Consider the following 24882-nt stretch of genomic DNA (forward strand, 5'->3'; position numbering starts at 1 on the left):
CTCAACTGTAACTGGATTCTGAAACTGTTTGACTTGGGTGAGTAGGTACTGATTGAGCTGAAGGCGCAACAGCTCAGACACCTGAGCAACTGAGAGGACCCAAGATTTCTGATATGTTTATGAAGGTAACAATATACCCATGGCAGGCAAGTTGTCTTTGTCAGAAGGTATCAGAGGCAGTTATTGAAATTTCAATCATCTCAAAATAATGCCAAAAGAGATTTGATGACCTCACAAGAGTGGCCAAGGTAAGTCAAGGCGAGAGTATCAATAAACAACTTCACTCATTTACTTATAGTTTTCTCTGTCAGTATATGGGTGCTATGACACTGTAGTTATAATATTAGATATATTGTGAAAGAGATTGATATGTCTTAAAAAGAAACACAGAATGGCTCCCAGAATTCACATGACAACTTTGCGGATTGAACCGGTCTTGGAACGAGACTGTATTTATCTCAGGCAGAAATTGTAAGAGATTATTTTGAAACTCATTGAACATTTCCAAGGCTAAGCAGAAACTCCCTGACAATGATTCCCCTGGAGGTGTGGATAGCTTATTTGAGCTCACCTGACAATGAGAACCATCTCAATTAACGGCTGAAACAGTTAAGTATTAATCATCATAACTGGAAAGTGGTAGGTGAGTTTTTGTTGTCTAACATAGAAACATAATACAACAGGTTTTGGGATAAGTTAAGGTTAGATATAACAGACTGTGGGACAACATTTTAATCAGAATATCAAGAAGAATGCTGAGAAATATCATCTTAAAGGAATGGAGAAAGGGAATCTAGCGAAAGGACTATTGTACTAAACCGGGCTATCAAGTACCACAACCTGCAGTGTCATGAAAACAAAACAAACAAGCCATTCATTCCTTCCCAGATCTTGTTTTGCTCAACTTGTAGAACTTCCCATGATGTACCTGCAGCTGCTAAATTCTAACTTCAAGTTTACAATCCCTTTACTTCAGAAAGAGGATTTTCAAGCAAGTAACTGGTCTGCAATGATAACAGACTGATCTTACCTTAATCTTCACAAGTACCTTTTATCCAGAATAACTTTTAATGTATGTTCGTGTGTTTTAGCAAATGACAATCACTTTTTTGGTTATTTTCAGCAATAGTTGTATAATAAACTATAGCTTTACTCTTTTTAATTGGGACATTTTAAATTGAATTCAATAACAAAAAGGGGGGGGTATATTAACTCTGCAAATTTACAGCTTGCAGACCGCTTGATAGACACGCCTGTTGTGGTTGTGATAATGGCTGTCAGGGGAACTCACTTCTGCTAAAGGAAATTTCTTCAAAAATTCTAAACATTTTATTCAAAACTACTCTCAATTTATGTTTGCTGGCACAAGAACTTATTTTAGTATTGAAAAACACAATCCTAGATCTGATTATTACTGCAAACGTGATCTCATATAGGCAAGACTCCATGACACAAACAGACCTGGACAATTAGTGTCTCCAAAGGAAAAGATTGCGTACAGCCAACTATACAGAAGGACAACTGCTGGAAGATTAAAATCATTGAAACTCCGATGGAGTAAAACTGGACATTACAGGTGACCCAAATCAAGTTTTTTTAAAATTCATTCATGGGACGTGGGCATCGCTCTCTGACCAGCATTTATTGCTCTTCCCTAGTCGACCCTAGTTGGTTACAGTCCTCCTGCTGTGGATTGACCTACAACGTCCTTAGGGAAGAAATTCCAGGATTTTCACCCAGCAACAGTGATATTTCCAAGTCAGGATGTAAGTAGTTTGGTGGGAAACTTGCAGGTGGTGGTGTTCCCATGTATCTGCTATCTTTGTCATCTGGTCATGGGTTTGGAAGATGCTGTCTAAGGATCTTTGGTGAATTTTTGCAGTGTAGACAGTACACACTGCTGCTACAAGTATCAGTGGTAGAGGGAGTAAATGTTTGTAGATGCCAATTAAGTGGCTGCTTTGTCCTGGAATGGTGCCGAGCTCCTTGAGTGTTGTTGGAGTTGCACCCATCCAGGCAAGTGAAATTGCTTTTGCTGCTTACTGCAGCTCCAACAACACTCAAGGAGCTTGATACCATCCAAGGCAAAGCGGCACGCTAAATTCCATTCTATTGGCTTCAATGGATGTAGGTGTGCTCACTGAGCTGGAAGGTTCATTTTCATTTACCTACATCCAGAACCTCAACCTGAGCTACAAATCCTCTCAAACCGCACTAATTCCTTCCCCGAATAGAAAAGTGGGCAGTAGTGTTTGGCTGAAGTGATACAACTTGTCTACATACTCACCATGTCCAATTTGAAGTCTGAAGTCCACGGGAAGATAAACAGAGATTAAGAGAGGATGCTAGATTTTTGTGTAGGTTAAGAGGTCTCATATTTAAAAGGAAGGGCAGCAGGTGAGAATATAGGAGAGGGTGAAATGAAGGTAAGCTGGCAAGAGCAGTGTGGGTGAAGTTCAGCATGTTGTTTCAGCTTGTTGTTTTTCAAAGTATTGCTATACTTTTACTAATGCTCCTATTTTATTCAACAGCAAATATAAGCAGTGTGGGTAGTAGAGTATTTTTGGCAGAATAGACTTGATCGGCCTAAGGGCCTTCCTTTTCTATATGATTCCATGAACTGAGTGCAGAGCTAAACACACTTGTTTGCCTTTTACATCATAGAGGTACCTTGAATCAAGAAGTTAGCCACTCTGATTACCTCCTGGGCACTTTCAGATCAACAGCAATTGCCACGGTCTCACCAATTTGTAATCTGGTGCCTTACCGCTAAGCCACCAATAACAAAACAAAAATCCACTTGCAAAGAATTAGACAGAAAATTGTCACCAAAGGAAGAAAGAGAGTCATTCCTATATGAGGAAGCAGAAACAAGCAACCTTGACTGAGGACCTAAAGGACCCAATCTTCAAAAATAACAGTAGCATGGATCTCTTTCTCAGGTAATGAAGGTAATTTCCATACAAATTGTTAAGATGATGAAAAGTGAGCTGCAACATACTGCAGGAAGTTTCTCATGATGTACAGATCACTCCAGAGACTATGGGTAGAGCCATCCATTGACTGAACAGACAAATGGATGCTGAGAGGGACCTAAAGTACTTTGATGTTGCCATTGGAAATCATTGTGTAGCAGTGAGAGGGGAGAAGAAAATCCCTTCCACATCCCATTCCCCTCCATCCCATCCAAATATCAATTCTGTCACCAGAGGAAAGACGATGCAGAATTCTGAGCTTAAAGTTGTATCCAATATCAGGTGTCACAGTTTATGAAATAAAAGTGCCTTCTATGTTGTTTCTCATTGAACTTTGTATGGGAGAGGTGAGTATCTGCTGTTGATGCAGCCTTCTATGCAGTGCCCTCCCCACTTCTTACCTCCAGCAGCTGCATCTGCTCTCATCTTTGCTCCTTTCCCTTTATTCTTTTCTTACTAAACCATACAGATTTGCAATTAAACTGCAACAGAAGACCATTATGCAGGCAAAAATCATCACCTCCAGTAGCAGTGCAGCAAACAGGCTCTGCATTGTAATGTCTGTGTTGTGAACACCTTATTGTCTTATAATGGTATAAGAACATAGGGCAGTACAGCACAGTACAGGCCCTTCAGCCCACGATGTTGTGCTCAGCATTTATCTTAATCTAAGATTATGTGATAGGTTAAGTATGGGAATAGAAATTAGGAATTACAGTATTTATCTTTCACAACCACTTCCCACTTTCATTTAAATGTGGCAGAATAGACTTGAGATAAGCTAACAAAGAACTGTCAACTTTTTGGAAGATCTATTTAAGTAGTCTTTTGTGGCAGAACATACCTAGAATCTGTGAAAATTATGTTTTTCTCTCTTTACTGCTCAAAGCAATGGGAAATTCAGAACAATATACATTAAACAGTGGTTCTATTCGCTGAGCTGGAAGTTTTTGTTGCAAACGTTTCGTTCCCTGGCTAGGCGACATCATCAGTGCTTGGGAGCCTCCTGCGAAGCGCTTCTTTGATGTTTCCTCCGGTGTCTATAGTGGTCTGTCCCTGCCGCTTCCGGTTGTCAGTTTCAGCTGTCCGCTGTAGTGGTTGGTATATTGGGTCCAGGTCGATGTGTTTGTTGATGGAGTTTGTGGATGAATGCCATGCCTCTAGGAATTCCCTGGCTGTTCTCTGTCTGGCTTGCCCTATGATAGTAGTGTTGTCCCAGTCGAATTCATGTTGCTTGTTATCTGCGTGTGTGGCTACTAAGGATGGTCGTGTCGGATACCCGCGCAACTTCATCAACAGATGCCCAAGAGAAAGACCACGGAACGAGGACATACCACAACCAAAAGGACTAGCCACACTACCATACATCAGGAGCATCTCGGAACTGACAGCCAGACTACTGCGACCCCTAGGACTCATAATGGCACACAAACCAACAGCCATGCTCAGACAACAACTCACCAGAACGAAGGACCCGATACCCAACATGAGCAAAACTAATATAGTGTACAAAATACCATTCAAGGACTGCACAAAACACTATATAGGACAAACAGGAAGACAGCTAACAATCCGCATACATGAACATCAACTAGCCACGAAACGACACGACCAGCTCTCCTTAGTAGCCACACACGCAGACAACAAGCAACATGAATTCGACTGGGACAACACTATATCATAGGGCAAGCCAGACAGAGAATAGCCAGGGAATTCCTAGAGGCATGGCATTCATCCACAAACTCCATCAACAAACACATCGACCTGGACCCAATATACCAACCACTACAGCGGACAGCTGAAACTGACAACCGGAAGCGGCAGGGACAGACCACTATAAACACCGGAGGAAACATCAAAGAAGCGCTTCGCAGGAGGCTCCCAAGCACTGATGATATCGCCTAGCCAGGGGACGAAACGTTTGCAACAAAAACTTCCAGCTCGGCGAACAGAACCACAACAACGAGCACCCGAGCTACAAATCTTCGCACAAACTTTGAATACATTAAACAGCTTACTTTTTCTTTTATACATTTGTGCAGTTTGGACATTGCTGCCAAGGCCATTATGTATTGAACAACTATAACTGCCTTCGAGGAGGTGGTGATAAGTCTCCTTCTTGAACTGCTGCGGACCCTGTGGTAACGTATGGTATTATTAGGGAAGGAATTTCATGATTTTGACCCAGCAACAGCAGCAATGTATTTCCAAGTCCAGATGTGTGTTATTTGGAGGGGAACTTGCAAATTGCTGGTGCTATTCCCATCCCTTTGCTATGCTTGTCTTTCTAGGTGGTAGAGGTCACAGGTTTGGAAGGTGCTGTTGAAGAGGCCGCATGGTGAGTTGTTCCAGTGCATATATTTGATATATTCACTGCTGCTACATCACTGACAGTTGGCAGAGTGAATGTTTAAAGTGGTGGGTGAAGTCTGAGGAAGACCTTATGGAATTAACAGACAAACTCAGAGTATTACACCAATATACACCAATATTACACATAAGGCATAAAGTGCAAGCAGTTGAAAGTAATGCTGAAAAAGGTATTGGAGTAAAATGTTGTTTGTGTCATGATTTGGAGACGTCGGTGTTGGACTGGAGTGTAGAAAGTTAAAAATCACACAATACCAGGTTATAGTCCAACAGGTTTAATTGGAAGCAACCACCTGATGAAGGAGCGATGCTCCAAAAGCTAGTGCTACCAATTAAACCTGTTGGACAATAACCTGATGTTGTGTGATTTTTAACGTTGTGTCGGTTTGGTTCAGTGTTTCTTCTACTGAGTCACAAAGCAATTGGTTTAGGAGTAAGAATTGATAAAAGTCCCAATGAGAGATCCTGGCCTGAAACGTCGACTCCCCTGCTCCTCAGATGCTGCTTGACCTGCTGTGTTTTTTCCAGCTCCACACTTTATCGACTGACTTTCCAGCATCAGCAGTCCTCACTATCTCCAAAGCTGACAAATGCTCAGGAGATTCTGCCAGGGAAAGCAGTGAAACCAAATACACAACAAGTGTTCAAAGTGGACTTGAATATGAGACTAAGTGAAGGGCTAAAGGGCAAGTTTAAGTTAGTAAAATGGTCTTTTCCAATTTATTAAATTAATCACATGACAATTGTAGCAGGTAGGTTGATGGGGTAGAGATGTATGCAAAGTAAAGAATGTACAAGTGGAGATGTCTCTAACACAAATACATCTTTCCCAGCACAGATTGTGGTGCAGTTGCTGTCTAAGTAGCCTGGTCTGAGGCAGTAACCTCTCTGTTCTTTGAATAAATGTACCTTGCTCTGGTGTATACTTCTGGCAATATCTGATTATCTTTTTCAGATATCCAGCAAATACAGATTTTTCTTGGCCTTTATTTTATGTAAAACAGTAACAAAATAAGCTTTTCTTAAAAGCATAGTATTGTATCTCAAAAGGATATCAATGTTGTTCAAAGATAATGTATTCATCAGACAAGGGCAAGGAAATTCAGTGTTAGTGGAAGAGGTAACAAGCATAAACAAGGTCAAATACTTCAAAGAAATATTTTGTGATGAATCCATTTATAATTATTTCAGCAATCTAGCCAGTTGATGATGATAGCCCTCTCCTGAATTTACGCATATCCTTATATTGTACATCAAGAATGCAAAGAAGTTCCTTTGTTAACAAATGCTGGCAGAAGCTGCAGTTAAAGAGTATGCATGTTCCTTTATGTTTTGCATCAAGACAAAGCATTTCATAAAGAAAATTATAACAGCACGTGTACATTGAAAGGACTGGATGGTTTATCCAGGCACAGATGAACAACTCATAGGAAGAAATAATCAAAGTATTATCAATTGACATGGAATTGGATCTATTAGTGAGAAATGACTGGCTCAGATTGGTATTTTAACAAGACAATAATTTCATCAAGACAATTGTATAACATAACTATTTTTAAAAGAAGCAATATGGAATATCCAAAAACAATGGCCAAGTAAGTGGATGAAATTTCGGTTGGACCATGAAACATCTAATGTGCTGGAACATCATAGAAACCCTACAGTGTGGAAGCAGAATATTCAGCCCATCAAGTCCAGACTGACCCCCAAACGGCATCCCACCCAGACCCCTGTATTTCCCATGGCTAACCAACCTAACCTGCGCATCTTTGGACTGTGGAAAGAAACACATACAGACACAGGAAGAACATGCAAACTCCACGCAGACAGTTAGCTAAGGGTGGAATTGAACCTGGGTCCTTGACGCTGTGAGACAGCAGGGCTAACCACTGAACCACCTCAGATACACACCTTAGATTGTTATAGAATGGAATCCCTACAGCATGGAATCAGGCCTTTCAGCCCTACAAGTCCACACCAACCCTCCAAAGAGTATCCCACCCAAACCCATTCCCCATTACTCTGCATTTACCCCTAATCTGCACATCTCTGAACACTTTGGGCAATTTAGCATGGCCAATTCACCTGACCTGCACACCTTTGGATTGTGGGAGGAAACCAGAGCACCCAGAGGAAACCCACGCAGACACGGGAAGAACGTGTAAACTCCACACAGACAGTCACCCGAGGCTGGAATCAAACCCGGGTCCCTGGCGAACCACTGAGTCACTGTGCCACCCTGCACGGCGGTTACCTGAGTTCCCTTTTAAGTCAGACACCCTCATATTGATTTCGGCATCAAAAGGACCTCTCAGAGGAAGAGGCATCAGACCCTTTGAATTTGCTGGATATATTCAGGAAACCACTTTATATCTAAAGACTAATGTTTCATCCTAGTAAGGATTGCTGCAGTCCGCCTCCAAAAAGTTATATTGTTTAAAAGTACTTACCTGAATACTCACTCCTCCCAGGTCATTAATACAAATCACAAAGTACTGCTGGCTCCCATTCACCATATTTCCCATTCACTGCCTTTCCAATCCACCTCTTGATCACCTCCCCAACACTTCCATATTTGATTTTGACCCAGCAACATTTAGTCCCGGCAACAGTGTTTTTATCCATCTGCTAGAATTAGCAAAAGACCCATTGAACTAATTGCAGATCAAAAATGGAAATCTCATCAGGTACTGCCCTGAAAGCTCTCTTGCAGAGGGCAGAGGATGGGCTGTCAACTTTAAAGGCAGGAGGCTGGTTCTCAGTTGGATTTTACTTCTTAATACAGAGCCCTCGATGAGGTGCCAAGTTTGTTGAACGATGGACCTCCCATAGAAGCCCAAAAGCTATTATGACCCATTTGGGAAACTGTTGGATGAGAAGCTGGTTCGCACCATATGGCACAGCAACAGCTCCACAGATGGTCAAGGAAGAAATACATCAGGCCTGAGACCAGGCACCTACTCTGACCTCGACCGTACAGGATCCAAATGCACAGGGAGGTGCTGTTGAAGGAGCCACATACAGAGTGAGGATCAGGACCAACAGACAGGTATGTGGGACAGAATGGCCCTCAAAGACCAGAAGCTGTAGCACTACAATCAATCATGTGACTGTCTGCCTGCCACCATGGACAGGTTGGGGCAACTGTCTTGGACAGACAGGTCCAGCACTCTCAGGAGATGCTGGAGACATCAAGGACTTGCATTTCTTTGCCCTATCCATTGGTCCTCAGCATCAAAGGAATAGGGAAAATAAGGTGGGGAATCTTGATCTCAATTCAAGTGCCCTGTTCTCAGATGGATACAGAGTAGTGTCAAGAGGCATTCAGTCAGAGGAGAAGCCATACAGAGGTGCTTCAGCAATTTCCACTGAGGTCACTGCAAAGGTAGGGCAGGCCCTGCACCTCCACCCTGCCTGCCTCCATCCAATCCTTGGAGGTTCACACTTTGGTGTGTCAACTTACCTCTGGCAAGAAGATCTTCAACATGTGTGGGAGAGTTCACAGCACAGACACAGATAAGTGCACAGTTTTTAATGTGTAACCTTGCTGCAAGTCTACAGTAGTGAGTATAGTGGCTCTTTCTTGATTATATGTTTTATTGAAATCTGTCTCTTGATTACATTTAAAAAATATAAACCATAAGTACTAAGTTAGCCTGGAACACTTTTTTTTTTAGAAATGATGGTGGTGCTATTTTCTGTGTCTGTAGATTGTGAGGGAACAAAGATGGCCTTCAATGGAGTGATATGCTCTTCTTGTCAGATGTGGGAGTTTAGGGAGAGTTTCCATGTTACTGATGATTCTGTCTGCAGAAAATGTCTTTGGTTATGAATCCTGTCAAATCGCATGGATTGGTTAGAGCGACAGTTAGAGTCAATGGGGAATTTACAAGAGATAGGGGACATGATGGATGCCAGTTATAGGAAGGGAGAAAAATTGCAGACACAGTCACATAGATGGGTTAACTCAAGGAAAGGTAGGAGAGGTAGGCAGTTGTCTTCTGTGGCTATCCCCATTTCAAACAAATATGCTGTTTTATAAAATGTAGGGGCTGATGGACTCTCAGGGGAATGTAGCACAAACAGCCAAGTTTCTGGTATTGAGACTGGCTCTAATACAATGAGGGGTACATCGAGTCCCAAATGATCAATTGTAATAGGGGACTCTCTTGTCAGAGGCACACTCAAATATTTCTGCAGCCAGCAGTGAAAAATCAGAATAGTATGTTGCCTCCCTGGTGTTAGGATCAAGGATATCTCAGAGAGGGTGCAGAATGTTCTCAAAGGGGAGAGGGACCAGCAGGAGGTCATTGTACACATTGGAGCTAATGACATAGGAAGGGAAAAGGATGAGATTCCGAAAGGAGATTATAGAAAATTGGGCAGGAATTTAAAGGGGAGATCCTTAGGGGTAGTAATATCTGGATTACTCCCAGTGCTACAAGCTAGTGAAGGTGGGATTAAGAGGATAGAGCAGATGAATGCATGGCTGAGGAGCTGGTGCATGGGAGAAGGGTTCACATTTTCAGATCATTGGAATTTCTTCTGGGGTAGAGGTGACTTGTACAAGAAGGATGGATTGCACCTGAATTGGACAGGGACTAATATACCAGCAGGGAGATTTGCTGGAGCTCCTTGGAAGGATTTAAACTAGTAAGATTGTGGGGTGGGGAGGACCCAGGGAAATACTGAAGAAAGATCAATCTGAGACTGGTACAGTTGGGAAAAGCAGCGAGTCAAACAGTCAGAGCAGGAAGAAACAAAGCAGAGAACAAGGTAAGACTGATAAATTAAACTGTATTTACTTCTGGACAAGAGTCCAGAGACAGTATGTTCCTGTTAGGGGGAAAGGAAAGGCTGGTAGGTGTAGGGAATGCTGGACTTCCAGCACGTCTCTAATCTAGACTTTGATTTTCAGCATCTGCAGTCCTCACTTCTGCCTAGAGAAATTGAAGGTTTGGTTAAGAAAAAGAAGGAAGCATATGTCAGATATAGACAGGAGAGATCAAGTGAATCCTTATAAGAGTATAAAGGCAGTAAGAGTATACTTAAGAGGGAAATCAGGAGGGCAAAAAGGAGACATGAGATAGCTTTGGCAAATAGTTTTAAAGAGAATCCAAAGGGTTTTTATAAATACATTAAGGACAAAAGGATAACTTCGGAGAAAATAGGGCCCCTCAAAGATCAGCAAGGCAGCCTATGTGTGGAACCACAGGAGATGGTGAAGATACTAAATGAGTCTTTTGCGTCGGTATTTATTGTGAGGACATGGGAGATACAGAATATGGGGAAATAGATGGTGACATCTTGAAAAATGTCCATATTATAGAGAAGGTGGTACTGGACGTCTTAAATACGTAGAAGTGGATAAATGCCCTGATTAGGTGTACCCTAGACCTCTGTGGGAAGCTAGGGAAGTGATTGCTGAGATATTTATGACATCGATAGTCACACGTGAGATGCCAGAAGGTTGGCTAACATGGTACCACTATTTAAGAAAGGTGGTAAGGAAAAGCCAGGAAACTATAGACCGGTAAGCCTGACACTGGTGGTGGGCATGTTGTTGGAGGCAAACCTGAGGGACAGGATTTACATGTATTTGGTAGGGCAAGAACTGATCAGGGATGGTCAACATGGCTTTATGCATGGGAAATCATGTCTCACAAACTTGATTAAGTTTATTGAAGAAGTAACAAAGAGGATTGATGAGGGAAGAGTGATAGATGTGATTTATATGGACTTCAGTAAGGCATTTGTCAAGGTTCCTCATGGGAGTCTGGTTAGCAAGGTTAGATCTCATGGAATACAGGGAGAACTAGCCATTTGGATATAGAACTGGCTCAAAGGTAGAAGGCAGAGGGTGGTGGTGGACGGTTGCTTTTCAGACTGGAAGCCTGTGACCAGTGGAGTGCCACAAGGATTGATGCTGGGTCCACTATTGTTCTCCATTTAGATAAATGATTTAGATGTGAACATTGGAGATATAGTTAGTAAGTTGCAGGTGACACCAAAATTGGAGGTATAGTGGACAGTGAAGAAGATTACCTGAAAGTACAACAGGATGAGTGGCTTAGTGGTTAGCACAGCTGCCTCTCAGCACCAGGGACCTAGGTTCAATTCCTACTTCGGGCAACTGCCTATGTGGAGTTTTCACATTTTCCCTGTGTCTGGGTGCTCTGGTTTCCTCCCACAATCCAAAAATGTGCAGGTTAGGTGAATTGGTCATACTAAATTGCCCATAGCATTAGGTGCATTAGTCAGGGGTAAAAATAAGGTAAGGGAACGAGTCTGGGTGGATTATGCTTCAGAGGATCAGTGTGGACTTGTTGGGCCAAAGGGCCTGTTTCCATACTGTACAGAATCTAATCTAACCTTGATCAGATGAGCTAATGAGCTGAGGAGTGACAGATGGAGTTTAATTTAGATAACTGTGAAGAAATGTATTTTGAAAAAACAAATAAGACTCATACACTTAATGGTAAGGTCCTGGGGAGTGTTGCCGAACAAAGAGATTTTGGAGTGCAGGTTCATAGCTCCTTGAAAGTGGAGTCACAGGTAGATAGGATAGTGAAGAAGGTGCTTGGTATGCTTTCCTTTATTGGTCAGAGCATTGAGTATAGGAGCTCGGAGGTCATGTTGCGGCTGTACAGGACATTGGTTAAGCCACTTTTGGAATATTGTGTGCAATTCTGGTCTCCTTCCTATCGGAAAGATGTTGTTAAACTTGAAAGAGTTCAAAAAGGATTTACAAGAATGTTGCCAGGGTTGGAGGATTTGAGCTGTAGGGAGTGGCTTAATAGGCTGGGGCTGTTTTCCCTGGAGCATCAGAGGCTGAGGGGTGACCTTATAGAGGTTTATAAAGTTATGAGGGGCATGGATATGATAAATAGACAAAGTCTTTTCCCTGGGGTGGTGACTCCAGAACTAAAGGGTATAGGTTTAGGGTGAGACGGTGAGATATGACCTAAGGGGCAACTTTATATGGAGGGTGGTGCATGTATGGAATAAGCTGCTAGAGGAAGTGGTAGAGGCTGGTACAATTACAGCATTTAAAAAGCATCTGGATGGGTATATGAATAGGAAGGGTTTAGAGGGATATGGACCAAGTGCTGGCAAATGGGACTAGATTAGATTAGGATTTCTGGTCAGCATGGACAAGTTGGACCAAAGAGTCTGTTTCTGTGCTGTACACCTCAATGATTCTATGACTCTCTTTGTTTATCACCATTCATGTGGTTGGTTCTGCCTCTATATAGAGCCCAGATGTTTCATTGCACCTCCAACATCACTTCATGGACACTGGCAAAGCGCAATGAATGAGAGTGTTGGAGCAGAGGGAACGTCAATGTGTACATGGCAGTGGGTCAGTCCAAGTAGACGTTCAGGCTCTCTCACTTAAATCATAAATAGCTATAGATTCAGATCACCAAACATATCTGATAGGTAGAAAGTTAGCCATGCACTAGTCTGAACATTACAATAAGTGCTGTAATAATACATGCATTTAATGTGCTGTTATGCTTTATTGATTAATTTTCAATGGAATTATGCCTGTTAGAATAGAGAAGAATTGAATAGGAATACATTATATATTTGTATGATCACAGTAATTTTCAGGCTGTGGTTTCTGTATATGTGTTCAGCAGGAAATGGCTTTAAATTAGTTCTCCCGTTGAGTTAAAAATCACATAACACCAGGTTATAGTCCAACAGGTTTATTTGGGAGCACTAGCTTTTGGAGCACTCTGAACACTCATGCTTCCAAATAACCCTGTTGAACTATAACTTGGTGTCATATGATTTTTTAAATTTTGTCCATCCCAGTTCAACACCAGCACCTCCAAGTTATTCACCTGTTGACCATTCTTTGCATTAAATCTTTGGACAACCAAAAGATGCTGTAGTTAATCAGATTTGCAATATGTACACATTTGGGGATGTTTTACTGCATATGAGGGAGTGATAGAAAACTCAGCTATACGAGCACATATTGGAATGTCTAGGACAGCAGGTCAGAATGCTTCTGTGATCCATTGGTGGATGGTTAGGTTCCTAACTACCAGCAAGTGTATTCAGAGGCACCATTTTTGGATGAGTCTGTAAACTGAGGCTCCATCGCCATTCTCAGCTGGACATGAAAGAACCCAAGGCATTATTCTGAAGAAAAGTAATGGAGTTAACATATGTAAGCAAGTGCTTTGTCAGTCTTATGTATCACTAGGTGTGGGCAGAAAAGAAACAGAGTTATCCCTGGCTGATAATTACACCTCAATCAATGACACAAATATATACTATCAAGTTATTGGCCTCAATCTTCCTGTCTCCAGATTGTTGGAGATGGAATGGAGATTGGGAGATACATGTCAGGAACCTGTTGGGGTTCTGACACAAACTTCAGTGGAAGTTCCACTGAGAATCAGTAGTGATTCTCTATTACCTGGAACTGTCCTCATAAGCTTCCAGGTTTAAGCACAGGGTACAGATGTGGACCAGACACATAAGACTTGCCAAGGTACTAACCCTGGAAATGTGAGACAGTTTAATGTCTGGTCTAACTCAGTGGTTAGGATAACCCAATTGATAACTGTAACTCAATTCCCCATCAACATTATCCCATTGCCTCCTTGATTACTTAACTGCCTCACATTGCCCAACACAACCCAAGTTTTCCCCAACACAACCCAAGTTTTCCCCAACTACCTATGATCATTCAGTTACCACTTTGACACAGTCCCCCCGCCACCGATCTCCCCATCCCATCTATGCTACCTATACAACCAACACTATATTTGCACACAGACTCCATCTGTTGGAAGTTATTACTTAACATCATGGCATCATGCAAAATGATCAGAGTCAATCTGTCCCGAGAGTCTTTAATCCTAAAGAAAACATGCCGCTGGTACTTAAGTGCCTGAACTAGACTCTACGGAGTGAAATTTCCCCAAAAGAATGACACAAGGGCCTTGTCATCTCTGTCTGTTTACACACAACCCATCAGACAGATCAGCCACTCCCGATCAGGAAGTTAAACCCCAGTTTCCAGCATGACAGGCAGGGATATTAACCACTATACTAATGAGGCATGCTGCCACCTCTCATTATTTTTATAGCCTATTTTCTAATCAACTTTTTCAGAGTTGTTATTACACACCTCTGCAGCAGATGGGACTTGAACCCAGCCTCCTGGTTTGGGGTAGGAATGCTACCACTGTGCCACAAAAGTCTAACTCAATCAGCTCTCAAGACTATGGACAAAATCCCTGCCATAAATTCTGCCCAATGACACCTTTCAAAGTGTTTTTAGTTATGTTATACTGTGCAGCAATAACAGCCACTAGATGGAGTCCATGTGCAAATACACAGTTAAATTCTGGTTCAAAAGTGCCACATAGGAAAAGGTAACTTAAAGGGCACAACTTAAAATCGAGAATTTTAAAGGTTTCTGTGCATTAGTGAAAGGGGAAAGAGTATTTGTACATTGACAGCATATGCACGTTACAACTGGACATCAAGCTGGGACCTCAGCGGTGGCATTCCCATCTCGGATTTGAAAAGTTATAAATTCAAACCCACTCTTGATTGTCCTGGAATGCAGAAAGCAGATTCCTATCCTCTGAGGACTGGGGTGACATCTGGTGGAGGATGCATGCCCATTGGGATTGGAGTGTCCACTGAGTCAGGGCATCAAGCTGTATCATCAAGCAAGGATTCCTGAAGAAGGGCTTATGCCCGAAATGTAGATTCTCCTGTTCCCTGGATGCTGCCTGACCTGCTGCGCTGTTCCAGCAACACATTTTCAGCTCATCAAGCAAGCTGCAAGTCAAATGGCTAACCCTACATTGACAAAGTTCTTATAAAAGAAAAGGATAGAGGTCTGTGGATGTGGAAGTAATGGATTGGCATGTGTCCAAAAATGTCCAATTTTACACAGACTCGAGCTAAGCGAAGGACTTTGGTTCCATGTGCAATTTAAATAAACAAAGGGCATTCTACTGATATCACAATCCTACATAAACTAGTGCACATTCAGTAATTCATTCATTCCCAATTTGTTGAAGCAATGAAAGAACACTCACATATTGATTCCATAGATTAAAAACATACAAAGTGCATTTTGACCAGAAGAATGCAGTCTGGGAGACATTACACTCCACAAAGTACTCACGTGTTTCTGTAATCAAATAAGCTATTACATAAACTTGATGATCTGAACATTTGGTGTGGGTTCCTTCAATAGCTTGTGGTTGGTGCACAAACAACTGTTTTCTGTTTAAACTCTTTAACACATTCCAAAGAGATTAAGTGAGGAATTAAATCTGCATTCATGAATTTGACTGAATTGCACGTGATGAGGTTGAATAAAAAGAGCATTTTCTCTAATGCATTTTTTTTAGAAATAAAATTGAACACAAAGAGGAGTAGAAAATACAGTAGCTTACAGACAATGTTGAGAGAGTCATGGAGATTTATAGCAGAGAAAGGACCTTCACCTCATCGCATCTATGCCATTAAAAAAAACAACCTAACATCTATTCCCATTTTCCAGCACTTGGCCCATAACCTTATTTGCATTGGCATTGAAATTGCACATCTGAGTACTTCTTAAATGCTTTGAGGGTTTCTGCTCTACCACCCTTACAGGCAGTGAGTTCCAGATTCCCACTAACCTCTGGGTGAAAACATTTTTCCTCACATCCCCTGCAAACCTTCGGCCCCTTACCTTAAATCTATGTCCCGATCATTGACTCCTCCATCAAGTGGAAAAGTTTCTTCCTGTCTAAGTGACATGATAGCAGTGTAAAAGACACTTTTACAAAGTAACAAAATTAATTAGTTTTGTTCTTAACAGACTGGTGCTGCTCAAGCTATATATAAAATACACATAGATAATTTATTTTTATTCATTCATGGGATGTAGGTATTGCTGGTTGGACCAACATTTATTGTCTGTCCCCATTTGTCTTCGAGAAGATGGTGGTGAGGTGCCTCCTTGAACCACTGTAGGTACACTCTGTCAGGAAAGGAGATCCAGGATTTTGACCCAGCAATGCTGAGGGAACAGCGATACATTTCCAAGTCAGGATGCTGAAAGACTTGGAGAGGAACTTGCAGGTGATGACGTTCCCGTATATCTGTTTCCCTTATCCTTCTGGATGGGAGTGGTCATGGGTTTGAGGCTTGTTGTTTAAGGAGCCTTGGTAAACTTTTGCAATACATATTGTAGATGCTGTTAATGTGGTGGAAGGAGTGGATGAGCAGGTGAATGAATATAAAATTTTCCATTTCTCTCTAGTGGACAGAGAATGTTCAAGTCCTTTGTGGATTATGAGTAATTTTTTTATTCAATGTTGATGAGTGCAGGAACCATCTAAATTTGTAAATCAAATCCTTTGTTAACCGAACTTCAACATACCTTCAGCTTGACCAAATCATAAAATAATTGTCTATTGGTCTGTAGTGTAGTGTGGTGTGGTTGAATTAAGTCCTCCAGTATAAATCATCACCTCATCTCCAATGACAGGCATTAAGTGTTCATGGAATTCTTTGTCACTACAATGGATATCATCCATTCAGCTGCCTCTGCTGCATCTCTCTCGTCTCTTGGTCCATCAAGACAAGCTTCACACAAATGTCCTCCCTGTTCGAATCCAGGTATCATACCACTTTCCTCCCTTAGCAAAATTGCCATCATTACCCCTTTCTTCATCAAAAAAAAATCCTTGACCTTCGGTCCTTATAAACAACCCCCTTATTTCTAACCTCATGTTTCTCTCCAAGATCCTTGAACATGCTATCACTTCTCAAGTTCCTGTCCATCATCCCCACAACACCATGACAGAAACACTTCTATCAGGCTACACTACCACCACAGCACTGACAGGATCCTAATGAAAGTCACAGTTGATGTTCTATTTGACTGTCACTGTGGTATGTTAGGTGAAAGTGAGGACTGCAGATGCTGTAGATCAGAGTCAAGATTAGAGTGGTGCTGGAAAAGCACAGCAGGTCAGGCAGCATCCGAGGAGCAGGAAGATTGATGTTTTGGGCAAAAGCCCTTCATCAGGAATACTATACTTGTTCATCATTCTTGAACTTTGGCACTTTTGACCACACCATTCTTCTCCGATATATCATCTCCATTATTCAACTGGAGGGACAACTGTCACCTGGTTCCATTCTAACCTATCCAATCTCCTGCAATGTCTTCTCTTCCTCTTCCTATTCCTCGGTCTCGGGAATCACTAAGGATCTTAAACAAATAAAGACAATGCTAGAAAAACTCAACATGTCTGGGAGGATCTGTGTAGAGAAATAGAGTTAACATCTTCTGAACTCTGAAGTAGAGTCATACCAGACTCGAAATTTTAACTCTATTTCTCTTTACAGATGCTGCCAGATCTGCTGAGTTTCTCCAGTATTCTCTGTGTTTATCCCAGATTTCCAACTTCCACAACATTTTGCTTTTATTAAAAAATCTGCCCCTGACTCCCTATTTCTTATCTACTGGGCTCTATTTGAACCTCAGCATCTGAGAACATGGTGTCAGATCACATATTTATGTTGATTACACTGAATTGTGTACTACAGCCACTTCCCTCAACTCCTTAACAGCATCTATGTTGTTAATCCATCTATCCAGTTTTGGATAAGGCACAATTTTAAAAATTGCCTTCACATTTTGCCAGAATCTCTGTTCTCTCATTGTCATTTCCAAAATCTTCCTGGCCATCATTCAAACCTGTTTGAAACTATTCTGTCTTACTTTTGGCATCACCCATCTTCTTTGACCCCCATGTCTGCCTGTGCTTTTACCTGTCTAGTCCTTTAGCTACAGAATTTCCTCCCTAAATCCCTATAACTTCAGGACTCTCTGTAAAACTTGCCTCTTTGACAAAACTATGATCTTTTTTCAAATTTTTCATCTGATTGTGCTCCTATAAAGTTTGAAATGTTTTCTATAGGCCACTATATATTGTTATTTATATTACAGGTTGGATCAATAGCATTGGTATCTGCACCTTATGGTATTCATCAAAACTATTCATCATGATTATAAACATGATGAGGTCAGCAACTCAAACAAAAACTGGAACTCACAAGCAGAGAAAATAACCCCAAAAGCAGCCAACAGTATCTAATTATATATGCCTCAGGAGCACCCTGCTTTGTTGTGGTGCCCAATAAACTGCAATACATTACCTTCATAGAAGTTAGGCCCATATGTACAATACAATACAAACAATTTAATAATATTGTGTAATGTTATAATATAATTTTTATCCCTAAATAATATTATAGAGCCATTTTATATTAGTGGATATTGACAAACCAATCAGCCTTTGTGATCGTTAATGCAAAATGACAGCATGATTTTGCATTAATGTTTAATAATTAAGATCAGAAGCCACTATTGGCAGTACTGTTGCCATCAGACGTGTCATATTTTATATTATGTTTCCATTTAGTCTTGCATTGCTTTCTGGTGCAATTTAGTTGCAATCAGTGTTATCAATACAAAAGACTGCATATTTTTATGGCAAATTATGTTCAGTGCAGCTAAAATGTTTGTAATGTTTTGCACTGATAAAAGAGATGGAAAAGTGATGGAATTATACTGTAGAAAAAGGTGGTGAGGAGCAAGTGGAGCAGAAGGAAAGGTCAGGGAAGATGAGAGATCAAGGCAAATTAAAAGTAGCGCAGAACAAACATCAAAGGATGTAGTAATGGTCATGGAAAAGAGAGATAGATCCAGAGCATGCTTTAATCATAGTTCCCTGTATTCTTTTCCCCTCTACATGGACAAGGACCTCTGGGGTGTAGAAGAAAAAGATCAGAGGGAACCTCTGAGGTTCATATGTGGATTTCTGGAAGCAGGAGTCAATGCTGCGATCTGTGTCAGAGTGGTGATGGGAGCTGTGTGCGTGCAGCCATGCAGCTTAGCAGGAGTGGTGGTATTCATAGTAGAATATGTCAGCTGTTCTGAAAGCAAAACAGCAGAGATGGGGAATTCAAATACAGGAAACAGCTCATGGTCTGAAGTTATTGAACTGTGTTGACTCCAGAAGGCTATGAAGCGTCAAGACAGAAAATGAGGCACTGTTCTGAGGGTTGACTTATTGAGAACGGCTCAGCGGTATTGGGAGTTGAATAATAAAGAGTGATCTTATCAAAACGTACATGATTCTGAGGGAACTTGGTATTGTAGATATTGACAAGTTCTTCCGCGCATGGGAGAGTCTTGAAATAATGATCAGAATAAAGAGATACTCTTAAAATTGGGATGAAAAGGAATTTCTTCTCTCAAAGAATAGTGAATGCCTGGAATTTTCTGCTCCAGAGAGATGTGGAGGTTATGTCATCAAAGTATTTAATGGGGAGGTAGATAGATATCAGAAATATCAAGGAGCTGTGGACTATGGAGATCAGAGTGGTGCTGGAAAAGCACAGCAGTTCAGGCAGCATCCGAGGAGCAGGAAAATCGAAGTTTTGGGCAAAAGCCCTTCATCAGGAATAGAGGCAGAGTACCTGCAGGGTGGAGAGATAAATGAGAGGAGGGTGGGGGTGGGGAGAAAGTAGCATAAAGTACAATAGGTGAATGGGGATGGGGATGAAGGTGATAGGTCAGAGAGGATGGTGGAGTGGATAGGTGGAAAGGAAGATAGGCAGGTAGTGTAACTAAGAATATACAGTCACAGCACCAGCGTTAACTTTTTTTGCATGTAAATGACCGAGAGCAACTGTTGACAGTGCAATCATCAACCTCTGAGAGACAAACATTTCAGAATTAGATTAGGATTTAGAGTTGGCATTAGGTTCAGGGGTGAGCATGTTAAGGGTTGCAGTACATGGAGGGTTTAAACATTAGGAGTTGTGTTTGGATTATTGGGGGAGGGTTAGGTTAGAGTTAAATATTAAAGTTGTGGGATGGTGTTAGTGATTAAAGTTAAAATTAGTATGATCATAAGTTAGTTACATCTCAAATAATTTAAATAAATGTCAAACATGGTTTCCCTTTCAAAAATAAACTATGTTGACTCTGCAAGATTGCACTGATTTTCTAAATGTCTTGCTAATTCCTGTGTAATAATAACAATAGAATTTCCCAGTGACATTTATACATTAGGCTATTTTTCAATAGTTTTCTTAGAGTCACAGAGGTGTACAGCATGGAAACAGACCTTTCAGTCCAATCCGTCCATGCCGACCACATATCCCAACCCAATCTAGTCCTACCTGCCAGCACCCGGCCCATATCCCTCCAAACCCTTCCTATTCATATACACATCCAAATGCCTCTTAAATGTTGCAATTATACCAGCCTCCACCACTTCCTCTGGCAGCTCAGCCATACACATACCACCCTCTGTGTGAAAACGTTGCCCCTTAGGTCTCTTTTATATCTATCCCCTCTCACCCTAAACCTATGCCTTCTAGTTCTGGACTCCCCGACCCCAGGGAAAATAATTTTGTAAACCTCTATAAGGTCTCCCCTCAGCCTCCGACGCTCCAGGGAAAACAGCCCCAGCCTGTTCAGCCTCTCCCTGTAGCTCAGATCCTCCAACCCTGGCAACATCCTTGTAAATCTTTTCTGAACCCTTTCAAGTTTAATAACATCTTTCCGATAGGAAGGAGACCAGAATTGCACGCAATATTCCAACTCCTGTACTCAATACTCTGACCAATAAAGGAAAGCATACCAAACTCCGCCTTCACTATCCTATCGACCTGCAACTCCACTTTCAAGGAGCTATGAACCTGCACTCCAAGGTCTCTTTGTTCAGCAACACTCCCTAGGACCTTACCATTACGTGTATGAGTCCTGCTAAGATTTGCTTTCCCAAAATGCAGCACCTCGCATTTATCTGAATTAAACTCCATCTGCCACTTCTCAGCCCATTGGCCCATCTGGTTAAGATCCCATTGTAATCTGAGGTAACCTTCTTCACTGTCCACTACACCTCCAATTTTGGTGTCATCTGCAAACTTACTAACTGTACCTCTCATGGTCGCATCCAAATCATTTATGTAAATGACAAAAAGTAGAGGGCCCATCTCCCTTATTTCTTGAACAGAGGTGTTACACATTCTGATGTCCAATCTGCAAGTACCTTTTTAGAATCCAGGAAATTTTGGATAATTACAAACAATGCATACTCCTTTCAAGGCTGTAAGATGCACACCATCAAATCCAAGCCATTAATTTAGCAAATATTTTTTCTTTAAGTGATTCCGATTGCTTTCAGTTCTTCCATCTATTTTATCTCTTTATTCTCTACTGTTCTTCAGGATGCCTTTTTGGGTCTGCTGCTATGAGGAGTTAAAATGCTACAGGGTTAGGGCATTAGTGTGATGTTTAGTGTTGGGAAATAAGGTTAACTGATGGGTTTAGTTTTATAGTTGAGGATAAGGTTACAGGAGAGGAATAGGAACAGGATTAGCAATTGTAATAGAGCTGTGAAAGTAGGGTTACAAGACAAAGAGTCAGGTTTTGGGTGATAAAGTCTGGTAATGTCAAGGTTTCACTGTTAAGAAAAGGGGTTAAGTCAGGAGTTGTGGAATAATGGCAAAGTTAGAGGATAGGTTTACAAGCATAGAATTGCAGGAGAAAGTCAGAGTGGGTTTGTGGTTGTGGGGGTGGGGTAGGAGCATGAAATCAGATTAAAGTTGGGGAAGAGCGTTTAGAGAAGAATAAAGTTGGAGAATAGGAATTGGAGATTATGGGGAGAAGATAGAGAAGGTTGGGGTAGAGTTTGGAGACAGAGGAAAGGATAGGAGCTGAGTCAGTCTGAAGGAAATCGGGTGATGTCCTGGAGGCCGGGGGTTTCCAGGGGGGGGTCAGGGAGGAGGGTCCCAGAGGGACGGGGTTAGTGAGGGACGGTCTGAACATTAAACATGTTTATACTGGACACGACAGCAGTCTGCTCACCTGATCCAAGGCGAGGTCCTCGAACCAGTTGTGCATCAGCACCGAGGGGTTGTAGCTCCTCTCGCCCATTTCTCCCAGCGCGGGCTGAGCCGCACAACCGACAGCACGGCGTCCCTCAGGCCGCGCGGTCACCACGGCAACCGGCACCACGGCAACCGCCCTTTCACCCGACCGTCACCGGGACTTCCGGCAGACCGTTACCACGGGCAACCGGAGGGGGCGGGGCTTGGAGAGAGAAGCGTTTGGGGAGGGGGAGGGGAGAAAGAGGGGAGAGGGGGAAGGAGGGGAGAGGGGGAAGGGGGGGGGAAGGGGGGGGGAAGGAGGGGAGAGGGGGAAGGGGGGGGGAAGGAGGGGAGAGGGGGAAGGGGGGGGGAAGGAGGGGAGAGGGGGAAGGGGGGGGGAAGGAGGGGAGAGGGGGAAGGGGGGGGGAAGGAGGGGAGAGGGGGAAGGGGGGGGGAAGGAGGGGAGAGGGGGAAGGGGGGGGGAAGGAGGGGAGAGGGGGAAGGGGGGGGGAAGGAGGGGAGAGGGGGAAGGGGGGGGGAAGGAGGGGAGAGGGGGAAGGGGGGGAGAGGGGGAAGGGGGGGGAAGGAGGGGAGAGGGGGAAGGGGGGGGGAAGGAGGGGAGAGGGGGAAGGGGGGGGGAAGGAGGGGAGAGGGGGAAGGGGGGGGGAAGGAGGGGAGAGGGGGAAGGGGGGGGAAGGAGGGGAGGGGAGAGGGGAAGGGGGGGGGAAGGAGGGGAGAGGGGGAAGGGGGGGGGGAAGGAGGGGAGAGGGGGAAGGGGGGGGGAAGGAGGGGAGAGGGGGAAGGGGGGGGAAGGAGGGGAGGGGAGAGGGGGAAGGGGGGGGGAAGGAGGGGAGAGGGGGAAGGGGGGGGGAAGGAGGGGAGAGGGGGAAGGGGGGGGGAAGGAGGGGAGAAGGAGGGGGGGGGAAGGAGGGGAGAAGGAGGGGGGGGGAAGGAGGGGAGAAGGAGGGGGGGGGAAGGAGGGGAGAAGGAGGGGGGGGGGAAGGAGGGGAGAGGGGGAAGGGGGGGAAGGAGGGGAGAGGGGGAAGGGGGGGGAAGGAGGGGAGAGGGGGAAGGGGGGGGAAGGAGGGGAGAAGGAGGGGAGAGGGGGAAGGAGGGGAGAAGGAGGGGAGAGGGGGAAGGGGGGGGAAGGAGGGGAGAGGGGGAAGGGGGGGGAAGGAGGGGAGAGGGGGAGGGGGGGGGAAGGAGGGGAGAGGGGGAAGGGGGGGGAAGGAGGGGAGAGGGGGAAGGGGGGGGGAAGGAGGGGAGAGGGGGAAGGGGGGGGAAGGAGGGGAGAGGGGGAAGGGGGGAGAGGGGGAATGGAGGGGGAAGGGGGGAGAGGGGGAAGGGGGGGGGAAGGAGGGGAGAGGGGGAAGGGGGGGGAAGGAGGGGAGAGGGGGAAGGGGGGGGAAGGAGGGGAGAGGGGGAAGGGGGGGGGAAGGAGGGGAGGGGAGAGGGGGAAGGGGGGGGGGAAGGAGGGGAGAGGGGGAAGGGGGGGGAAGGAGGGGAGAGGGGGAAGGGGGGGGGAAGGAGGGGAGGGGAGTGGGGAAGGGGGGGGGAGGAGGGGAGGGGAGAGGGGGAAGGGGGGGGGGAAGGAGGGGAGAGGGGGAAGGGGGGGGGGAAGGAGGGGAGAAGGAGGGGGGGGGGGGGGGTTGGAGGGGGGGGGGAAGGAGGGGAGTGGGGGAAGGGGGGGTTGGAGGGGTGTGGGGAAGGGGGGGGTTGGTGGGGTGTGGGGGTTGGGGGGGGAGGTGGGGTGAGGGGGGGGGGGGTTGGAGGGGAGGGGGTTGGGGGGGTGGTGGGGTGGGGGTGGGGGGGGTTGGTGGGTGTGGGGGGTTGGGGGGGGTAGGGGGGTGGGGGGTTGGTGGGGTGGGGGGTTGGGGGGGGAGGTGGGGGGGGGGTTGGGGGGGGGGTTGGGGGGTGTGGGGGTTGGGGGGGGTGGTGGGGTGGGGGGGGGTGGGGGTGGGGGGGGTTGGTGGGGAGTGGGGGTTGGGGGGGGTTGGGGGGGTGGGGGAGGGGGGGGGGTGTGGGGGGGGGTGGTGTGGGGGTTGGGGGGGGGTTGGTGGGGTGAGGGGGTTGGGGGGGGGTGTGGGGGGTGGGGGAGGGGGGGGGGTGGGGGGGGGTGGGGGGGTGGGGGGGGGGGGGTGTGGGGGGGGAGGGGGTTGGGGGGGGTGGGGGGTGTTGGGGGGTGGTGGGGGGGGGGGGTGGTGGGGGGTGTTGGGGGGGGGGGGTGTGGGGGGGTGGGGTGGGGGGGGTGGGGGGTGGTGGGGGGTGGGGGGGGTTGGGGGGGGTGGTGGGGGGTTGGGGGGGGGGGGGGTGGGGGGTGTTGGGGGGTGGGGGGTGTTGGGGGGTGGGGGGTGTGGGGGGTGGGGGGGGTGGGGGGTGGGGGGTGTTGGGGGTGGGGGGTGTTTGGGGGGGTGGGGGGGGTGGGGGGGGTTGGGGGGTGGGGGGGGTGGGGGGGGTGGGGGGGGGTGGGGGTGGGGGGTGGGGGGTGGTTGGGGGGGGGGTGGGGGGTGGAGGGGGGGTGGTGGGGGGGAGGGGGGTGGGGGGGGGTGGGGGGGGAGGGGGGAGGGGGTGGGGGAGGGGGGGAGGGGGTGTTGGGGGGGGGGGG

The 24882-nt window shown here is 45.2% G+C and overlaps 1 protein-coding gene across 1 annotated transcript in view; it reads right to left on the reverse strand.

Annotated features, from left to right (window-relative positions):
- The window catches only part of cfap161 (cilia and flagella associated protein 161), a 51226-nt gene extending 28824 nt beyond the window's left edge, over positions 1–22402 (reverse strand). The window contains exon 1 of the mRNA XM_087981142.1: positions 22276–22402. Within this exon, the coding sequence (XP_087837268.1) occupies positions 22276–22344 (69 nt within the window). The 5' untranslated portion in view covers positions 22345–22402. The remainder of the gene's footprint in view (positions 1–22275) is intronic.
- Between the last annotated feature and the right edge of the window lie 2480 nt (positions 22403–24882).

Source organism: Chiloscyllium plagiosum, unplaced genomic scaffold, assembly GCF_037043375.1.
Source record: "Chiloscyllium plagiosum isolate Xiang-an unplaced genomic scaffold, Cpla_swu_hap1 HiC_scaffold_39, whole genome shotgun sequence".
NCBI classification, from domain to species: Eukaryota; Metazoa; Chordata; class Chondrichthyes; order Orectolobiformes; family Hemiscylliidae; genus Chiloscyllium; species Chiloscyllium plagiosum.